This window comes from Camelus ferus, chromosome 18 (assembly GCF_009834535.1).
Source record: "Camelus ferus isolate YT-003-E chromosome 18, BCGSAC_Cfer_1.0, whole genome shotgun sequence".
In the NCBI taxonomy this organism is placed as follows: domain Eukaryota; kingdom Metazoa; phylum Chordata; class Mammalia; order Artiodactyla; family Camelidae; genus Camelus; species Camelus ferus.
In genome coordinates this window covers 12,355,330-12,364,776 of record NC_045713.1, presented here as the reverse complement: position 1 = coordinate 12,364,776, position 9,447 = coordinate 12,355,330, and the positions used below count along the sequence as shown (strand labels likewise).

Below are 9,447 nucleotides of genomic sequence, written 5' to 3'. Positions count from 1 at the left end.
CACGGCGAGGCCGACCAATGGGCACAGACCTGGCTGCCGCTTCCTGCCTGCTGGCTCTCCCTGGGAGGGGAGGGCGGGCCGGTTTCCCGGCCGCCAAGGAGCAATCGCCGCAACCCCGCCCGCCGGCGCCCGCTCAGGTGAGTGCAGCGGCGGCCCGCGAGGTGGGACGGGCGCCCCCGCCTTTCCGGGCAGGTTGGGGCGGCAGAGGGCAGCCCCTGTTTGCCCGGCGCGCGGGGCGGTAGGAAGGGGCTGTGCTCCCGCTGTGCTTCCTGCACACCCGGCGGCGCCGCCCCCGCCCCCATTTATCCCCCCACACCCCTCCCCGCCAGCACAGCAGACAGGTGACACCCCGACCAGCCTTTGCGCTGGAGTGACTTCTGAAGTGACTTGGGTTGCTGAAGCCTGGCAGGTTTAAAGGATCGAGCTGCGAGGAGCGCATCTGTCCCTCCTCTGGGCAGTGGTGAGAGCAAATCTGCTTGTCGTGGGATTAGCTTGGGCAGATGGTCAGCGCCCGGTGCTGAGATGCTACCGGTGGCAGAGCAGGGGGCCCACCTGTCGCCCAAGTGAACCAGAATGAAACCAGGCTTACCAACTGAAATGATGGAGGTCAGGGGTTCATGATCAGAGCTGCTGGCTCAGGGCACCTCCTGCTTTTCAGGAAGGATTCAACCACCATGCGTGTCCTGTTGTTTTCTCCCACCTCTTTGTACCCTGTTGTCGCAGTCCAACCGCCCCCACATTTGGCAGGCAGTGAGCCATTTTAGTAGCTAGGGTTTTCTGTATTCACAGAAGGTGGGAGTGACAGGGTGTGACAGGAAAACAAACCAGCCAGAAACCTTGCAGGAAGGACTCCTGAGGCAGACTGGGAAGTAAATACTACAGATGTTCCCTTGGGACCATGTCCCTCCCTCTACCACACCACACCCTACTCCCTCCACCCCCACCTTCCCTTGGGCACCTTTTTGTCTCTGAAGGGATCTGTTAACATACCCAACAGAAAGACAGATGGCTCTGAGGGTGGTGAGCAGGCCTTCTGAGCGAAATGTCCGAAGGTCCAGCTGGAATTCATTGTGCAGAAGTTGTTGGTGAATTGGAGGCTGCTTTCTTGGAAGATGTTGCCTCCATCCCTTCACTCCTGCAAAACAAAGAAATCTCAGGATCCCAGAATTCTGGGACTTAAACTCTAACCTCCCTTTCGAGAGTCCTCTGACCCAGTGACTCTGGACAGGTTACCCGATCACCTCCCAGCCAGGAAGTGGCATGTGAGAAGTTAGGACCACATCCCAGCAGGGGTGGAAAGGAGGTGGGTCCGACCAAGGGTGTTCATCTCGTGTCATCTTTAGCTGGGAAGTCATGGGTGACTGGGTCTCCACTCCAAGGGGAGTTTGCAAACAAAACCCCTACCCCTTCCATTCCCTGCAGTAGAGTCTTCTGTTAGCTGCCAGAAGGCTCAATTGTGTCTATGTGGAAATTACTGCTTAGTCATTTCTCTGAAGGAAAGTGTATCCAATACAAGTTAATATCCCATTCATTGAGCTCAACCTGCAGGCTGAGCCTGACTTAACTGGCTACTTACACAGTGACCTGTGAGCCGAGAAATATCTTTGAAGACTGGATTTACATTACAAATGTCACCATGGTAACCGACATCCCCTTCTCCCCCCTTCCAAACACCCACGCATCCACCACTTAGTTTCTACTATTGACAGTTCACAGTGCTTGCTCTATCACATACCTGCCTACCTGTTAAGACCTTACTTTCAAGCTTAAGTCATGGATGATATTTGGCTTCTTTGGAGCTGCAGTTCTGTCTTAGCTTAGGGAGTTGGCTATGTAGTACCTGTAGGTGGTGATGATTTTCTGTGACTCTGAATGAACACCTACTATGTGCAGAGCACTGGGAAGTACAGAGGGAATGGAGAGGCTGAAGACTCAGATAGACCAAGAAGGGATTTGATTTTTTTGTTTTTAAGAGACAGAAGCTAAGTGGCAGTTTGTGATGGCAAATGCCATGTAATAAAATGACTTCAGTGACATGCACAGGGTCTTCCTGGGCACTGAGCACTTTATTATAACTCTGTACCTGTATTATCTCATTCATTTCTCACAACTACATAAGTAGTTCGGTATTCCTTTCTGCCTTATACAGATTAGGAAATCGAGGCACAGCGAGGTTAGCCCTTAGGCTTTGGGTGGTGCAGTGCTAGGAAGTGGTGGAGTCAGGAATCAGGTTGCCATGGTCTGGCTCAGTATAGACGCTGCAGGGGGAGAGCAGAACCTCAGGCCTGACCAGGGAGGAGTGGAGGGGCATCTGGGGGTTGCCACAGCTCTTCCAGGGGTCCCAGCTCAGGCACCTGAACTCAGGTGCCAATTTTCAAATGGCTTTAGAAGGCTAATGTCCTAAGTTCCCATGTGTTTGTCCTGGTGGTGGTGCCCTGGGTGGAGAGGTCAAGCTTCTCCACTCCTGGTGAGGCTCCCCCCTTTTCCCCCCAACCTGTCCTCTTTGTGCACTTCCTGTCCTGCGTGTTTCCCAAAGCTTGTCACTTTGTTCACTTCCCTGCTTCCTGTTCCTCGTGCTTCAGTCACTTCCTCTCCCACCCGCACTCCTTCTTGGGGTTTGTCAGACACACTTTGTTCTAAAAGAACCAAGTTGCTTGTAGCAGATGCTCCTCTTTTCAGATGAGTTCCATCCGTGTTGTCATCCATGTTGTCATGCTTACTGAAGTGTCCTTGTGCCCCAGCGGGTCTCAGGAGCAGAACAGCCTGGCCCCAGCCTCGAGGCATCCAGACTGTCTGTCTCCTGGTGGCTCTGGTTTCCAAAGCAGACTGGCCGTGTCCTCCCCTTGGGGCAGTGATCGGTCTTGGATGCAGGAACTGCCCTGTCAGACTGAGCTACTCGCTGTGATCCCCCCTCCCTCCCCTCACCCCCCCAACCCCCTGCCCTCATCCAGCTGCTCTGTTTTACTGCTGTGGTCTGGCCACATGTTCCCCCTCCCTCCACCACCAGAGCCCCAGGAGGTATGCCCCAGGGAGCAGCTGCACCATCAGCCCCCGGGGGGGGGGGGGACATTGATAGAGCCCCCCTCCCCCCCAAAGCAGAAAGGAAGAGGGAAAAGGGAACCTGAGAGGAGAATGGCAGAGGAAGAGGGGTGGGGGAAGAGAGGCAGGTGGTCACACAAGGAGGGTGAAGACAGACCCCTCACATCCCCGCCACGCGCACCGCCTCGGCTCTCCTGCAGGACGAGCCCTCCAGACCCATAGAGGGAGGTCACTTGGGACCAGCATGAGGGGGGTCCCTGGCAGCAGGATGTGCGTGTTGGGGATTCAACCAAATCCATAACTTTCCATTGATTCTTTTGGCAAGAAAGAGCTGAACGAAATATGACCGAATCACAACATTCATTAAATTGGGGGCAGTGGATTTTAGGATATTACGTCTTTTTCTCTGTACTTTTTTGTATGTTTGAAGAAATCCCCATAATTGAGGGAAGGGAAAGTGAAGAACAGGAAAAGGCTGAGAATGGGGAGCTGGGCTCTGTCCCTGCTTTGCTGGGGCCACTCAGCCTGTCGTCTGGACAGAGTTTTGCCTCTTGCAGCAGGAGACAGTCAAGGCCAGGGTTCTCAGGCCCTGCCTGGCCTGGATGTCCCTGGGGCTGGGAGCCTGGACCGGGCCCGCTGACCCTCGCCCTCCTGCCGCTGTCTTCCTGCAGCCCCCGCGGCCATGCCCAGCTCAGTGCTGTGGGCGGTAGACCTGTTCGGGAGGGTGTTCACGCTCTCCACAGCCGGGCAGTCCTGGGAGCTGTGCAGGGACGCCCAGCTGGAGTTCAAGCGGGTCAGCGCAGCCACCCAGTGCTGCTGGGGCATTGCCTGCGACAACCAGGTCTACGTGTATGTGTGCGCCAGCGACGTCCCCATCCGCCGCCGGGAGGAGGCCTATGAGAATCAGGTGGGGTCACGAGCCAGCGAGCATCTGGGTTGGTTTGCTGGGACATCGCGCCCCTGCACCCCCGGCTCCCAGCCCATACCCGCATTCTTTTCTTCCATTCCTCGGAAGATCCAAGTGGTGTAGGATCCGGGATTGCTGGGGCCCAAGCCCCTGTTGTGTCCTCATCCAGGCAGCTGGCCAGGTCTGCACGGGATGGGCTCCAGGCAGGTTCCAGGGGCCCAGGTCAGCCGTGCCCTCTGCTGCTCGGGGCACTGTTGCTGGTGGTAGGTCCTCTGCCCTTCTGATGCTCCGGGCCTAAGGCTGGTCTCTGCCCTGACCCCCAGCGCTGGAACCCTGTGGGCGGCTTCTGTGAGACGCTCCTGCCAAGTGACCGCTGGCCGTGGAGCGACGTGAGTGGGCTCCAGCACCGGGCGCTGGACGGGGTGGCGCTGCCCTCGCCGCATTGGGAGTGGGAGTCGGACTGGTACGTGGATGAGAACTTTGGAGGGGAGCCCACCGAGAAAGGGGTAGGTGAGCTCAGTTCCCGCCGTGGCGCCCTCGCGGGGAGGGGGCGCTTTTGGCTCAGCCAGCCCCCCCCCAGGGCTGTCCCCAGCACCCTGCACTCCCCGCTTGGGACCCGTGGGGGTGATGCTTCGGGCCATGCTGTGCCCTGCCCCCCGCTCTCCTGGCTCTTTCACTTCTTCCTCGACAGCCTGACACGGTCGCCCTCCCCACCTTGGTATTTCAGGGATGGACGTATGCCATCGACTTCCCCGCCACCTACACGAGAGACAAGAAGTGGAATTCTTGTGTCCGGCGGCGGAGGTGGATCCGGTACAGGAGATACAAGTCCCGGGACGCCTGGGCCAAGGTCTGGGAGCCGGTGTGGCCCGGGGCGGAGCAGGGCCAGAGGGCAGTCCCACTCTCCCCGCCTGTGCCCGGGGCACCAGGCCCACCCTGGGACCTGGGCTTTGACTCTCCCCCATTGGGAAGGCTGCAGTCCTGCGTGTTGCTTCGTTTGGGAGGTGGCCGCACAGGGAGCCGGCCCAGACTGTGGCCCAGGACAGCACAGAACTTGTCTTGACCTGGTCTCCAGGCCACCCTGTCCCAGGCGGAGGCTCAGTCTGTGCTGTGATGCCTCCCCTTTCCCCCGCAGGAGCCACTCTTGTATTTTTCAAGTGACCTAGAAAAACCAACTTAGGGACGCAAGGCCTGGACTGGGGTCCTACAGGACCTTGAATGAGAGGAAGGCCTCAGGCCCTCACCCGGCCTCTCTGCAGGGTCTGTGCCCAGAGGTGGGGCTGCCAGCCCAGGGCTGGGAGCCGCCAGAGGGCCAGGAGACGGCTGGTGTCACAGAAGGCTCACCCGGTGGGACCGTGTTCTGTGATCGGCCCCCTTCTAGGTGGGATGGAGTCACAGCAGTCAGGCCATCACGAAGCACAGAGCTGAGCCCCTGCGTGTGCATCTGTCTTCCGTGCTGGGGCAGCAGTGACCTCCTGGGGATGGCAGCCCAAGCCTGGTGGCCAACAGAGGGAGGACAGGGCAGCAGGGACCCAGGGCCAGGAGCCCTCTGTCAGGATGCTGCCTTCTCTGGGAAGTCAGCTGGGGCCAGGCTGGAGGATGGAAGGCGGCGTGCTGGGGGAGTGGGGAGCAGGCACGCTGGAGGGAAAGCGGGGGGAGGGGGGGTGTGGCATGTCCCCAGGTCCAGCAGGAGGGGAGGACTGCTGCCTCCTGGCCCAGGTGCCCACAGGTGCTGACTGCTACTGCCTTCCACCTAATTTCAGATTCCGGCTGAGGATGACCCCCAGCAACTGCCTGATCCCTTCAACGACATCTCTGTGGGGGGCTGGGAGATCATTGACGAGCCCGTGGGCCGCCTGTCTGTGTGGGCCGTGTCACTGCAGGGAAAGGTGAGGCCTGTGCCCCCCGGTGCCCTGGACCAGAGGTGAGGAGGCTGGTCTGCCAGTGTCCTCCCAGAGGTGGGGGGAGGAGGAGGGCTGCCCTCGAGACCTTCTCACCTCCTGTCCCCGCAGCTGGGGATACCCTGAGCAGGCAGCCTGTTCCTGGGGTCCCCAGAGTCCCCACTCCTGTGGATCCTGCTGTCCTGTGGACCTTCTGGGTCCTGCTCCTCCCAGGAGACTTTGACCTTCCACCCATTCCTGGTCCCCGCCTGTCCCTCCTCTGAGCCCCGGAGCACTGATCAGGGCCCACCCTCAGCTCAGATACCATGAGTATTGTCTCCTGAGACAGATTCTCAGCTCCCTGCCAGCGCCCTTGTGGTACCTCCTACACAGCAGTCTCTAGTAGTATTGTGGATGGGTGAGCAGATGGTGATTGACGGTTTGGGGGTGGGTGGGGGTGGATGGATGGGTGGGTGGGTGGATGGGTGCATGATGGATGATGGATGGATGGATGGATGGCTGTTTGGATGGGAGGATGGGTGGGGGGCATGGGGGGTAGATGTTTAGAGAGGAGAGGGGATTCTTCTCTCAAGGAGTCTGTGAACTTAGCAAAGGAATACAACCCACCCCTGACAGCAGCAGTGACGTGGGTGGTCCCATGTGCTAGCGACCCCACCCTTACTTTGGCTGTGGCTGTAGAGTATACTTGATGACTATTCAGTTCTCTTAACGCAAACTGACCAAAATTCTCTGGTTGGCTTTGGAACAGCAACCGCAGGTTTTTATCAGGCTTACCTCCTGGTCCCTCTTGGTCTGAGCTTAGGTCCACCCACAGTTGTTGCCTCTGAGCCACGTGAAGGGTGGTGGGGAGCTGGCCCGGGACAGCCAGCGCCCTGATCCAGGGGTCACCTGGACGCAAAAAGAGGGGAGAATGAGTTGGAAAGTGGTGCCGGCTGGGAGCCACCCCTGCTCTGCTTCGCTCCTGACATCCGTAAAATGTGTGACCGGGACCCTGGGCTCAGGAGGAGCTGGGCAGGCAGATGGCCCCCAGGTGAGCAGGTAGCACAGGGGAGGCTGCCAGAGCGGGAGGGCTGCTGTCATCCAGCTGCTGATTGATTTACTGAATCAGGTGTTTGAAGAAGCACCCAGCAAAACATCATGTGCACAGCGGGGCAGGGGAGCTCCATAACACATGCATTTGTGAGCAACGGTGGTGATGAGGGAGGGTTATCACCAGTCTACTCTGTTTTCTATTTTTCCCTTGGAAAATACTGTCCAAACTAAATCATTGAACATGTTTCTTTTTTTTTATTATAAGTGAGATCCTATCCCACCATTCACAAATGTTAAGGCAGTCTGTTTAGATAGCATAGAATTTAAAGTTTATAAATAAAATTAATATGAGTAATAAATCTCACTAACTAATAAAGAATTTTAAAAAGAAAAAAAACACAAGGTGATGGGGTTGGGGGGCTGTGGTCCCCAGCGTGAAGACAGCTCCTTGGAGGGGGTCCCCAGCCCTCCTGGACCTCACAGCAAAGTTTACTCCCCTCCAGATGAAATGAGCCAGACAGTTTGGACAATAAGAGCAAATGGCTCAGCCGTAAATACTGTATTATGCTCCCTCTCTTCAGCTTAAGAAATGGACGTTTTAGACATTCCTGTGTAGGGACCTGGGTGGTTTTCTCACTTCACCAGGGGTCTCCAGCTTCCTTAGAGATGGGTGTCCTGAGAGTGTGTTGCCACTAGGGGGCGCAGGACACTCGGGCTGGGGCTGAAGTTCCCAAAAGACAAGCAGAGGACAGATGAGGTCTGTTCCTCTAGGACCGCCAAAGTCCAGGTGTCGGTGTCACGATCCCATTTTTCAGCAGGGGTGGGGAGTCATCTAATCTGACTCGAGGATCCCGGCGGCAGTGGGGGCAGGGTGAGCGAGGTCAGGAGGATCCGGTCATCCTGGTCGCCGGTCCCCTGGAGACTCCACGCTTGGCCCGTACACATGCTGATGCTAATACAGCCAAGCTTGGGCAGCTGATCTGGCCACGGAGCTCTGGAATCACCCTGCCTGACCCTCCCTCGGGTCTCTCCCGCCACCCAGGTGTGGTACAGAGAGGACGTCAGCCACCCCAACCCCGAAGGCTCATCGTGGTCCCTGGTGGACACCCCGGGGGAGGCGGTTCAGATCAGCTGTGGGCCCCACGACCTGCTGTGGGTGACACTCTGGGAGGGACAGGCCCTGGTCCGGGAAGGAATCAACAGGAACAACCCTAAAGGTGGGCAGCCCTGCACCCGGTGCTGGGAGAGGTGGGGGCAGGGGGGCGCCCAGCCCCTCCCCCGAGCTCTCGGTGACCGGCCACTTGCGCTTTCTTCTGTGCCGGGCAGGAAGTTCTTGGTCCATCGTGGAGTCTCCCATGTCTGAAAACGGGATCATGCACGTCTCCGTGGGAGTTGGTGTGGTCTGGGCTGTCACCAAGGACCGGAAAGTAAGGCGGGGTCCCTGGGGGCTGTGTCTGAGGGCTCCATTTAATGTAGAGGGTTTGTGGGGTTTTTTGTTCTCAGGAGTGTGGTTAACCTTTAGAACAAATCCGATATCAGCCAAGCACCGTGCGTTTGCTGTTGATGTCTTGGTGATCTCCAAGGGGTTTGGTGCCCCCGCTGCGTGTGTCCCTGTACCAAGTGCAGAACAACCATATTTATCGCTGGATAGGCCATAACATTTCAAGTAATCAGAAAGTAGTTTTCTGAAACCCTCAGCCAGCTGAACGGGCCCCTTTGCTCCTGGCCAGAGCTCGTCATTCTTACTTTATCAGAAGCAGGTCCAGTAAAATAAGCTGACTTCACGTTGCTTCCAGGATCTCTTCCTGACCCCAAGTCAGGGGCACCCCATAGCTTCCAGGGGGTGGGTCACCCACATGTCTGAGTCTGTCTCCAGTGCTGAAGTTCCCCAAGTCTCAGGCCACATGCCGGCCTGAGAAAATACAGACAACTGTCCCCTCCATGGGTCCCTGAGCACCCCACTTCCCAGAAACCAGAACTTCTAAGCCTCTTGCAAAGCAAGAGATTAAATGAGCAGAGAATGTGATGTATATGAGCAATTCACTTAGTCTTCAGACAAATATTCGTGCAAATTTCCTTTGGGTTAAGGAGACGTTGTAGACATTCTAGGTATTTTTATGAAAGGGTGTTGAGGGTTTTCTCCTGTAACCGGTCACCCCCAGAATGGGTAGGGGTAGTCATCGGGGGATGAAGCAGGGCCTGGGGTGGGGGTGGGGTGTGGCTGCCAGGTGAGCAGTGGAGCCCCAGATGGGTGGGCTTGAGGGGAATTTGGTTGGATTTTATGTATTTTTACAAGTTGATGTGAAAAAAGTTAGGTTTAAAGGGACTGTTTCCTAAAGCACTAAGAATAGACCCCAAATATGTTATTTCTTCAAATAATGAATTTAGAAAAATGGTTTTCCTCAATAATATCATTTGAGACCATTATCTGACATAGAGGCAGACTTGATTGGACAAAGCGGTCTTTTCCAAGCGTCCAGGCTGAGCTAAGGTGGGGATTGCACCCAGGTTCATGGGGGGCGGGATGTCACCGGTCAGCCCAAAGGTCAGGGTCTGGATTTGAGATGC

The 9,447-nt window shown here is 56.9% G+C and overlaps 1 protein-coding gene across 1 annotated transcript in view; it reads left to right on the top strand.

Annotated features, from left to right (window-relative positions):
* The first annotated feature begins 12 nt into the window (after window positions 1–12).
* TECPR1 (tectonin beta-propeller repeat containing 1) overlaps window positions 13–9,447 on the top strand; it is a 27,842-nt gene continuing 18,407 nt past the window's right edge. The window contains 7 exon segments of the mRNA XM_032460043.1: window positions 13–137; window positions 3,711–3,946; window positions 4,270–4,452; window positions 4,674–4,796; window positions 5,710–5,835; window positions 7,922–8,096; window positions 8,206–8,306. Of these exon segments, the coding sequence (XP_032315934.1) occupies window positions 3,722–3,946; window positions 4,270–4,452; window positions 4,674–4,796; window positions 5,710–5,835; window positions 7,922–8,096; window positions 8,206–8,306 (933 nt within the window). The 5' untranslated portion in view covers window positions 13–137; window positions 3,711–3,721.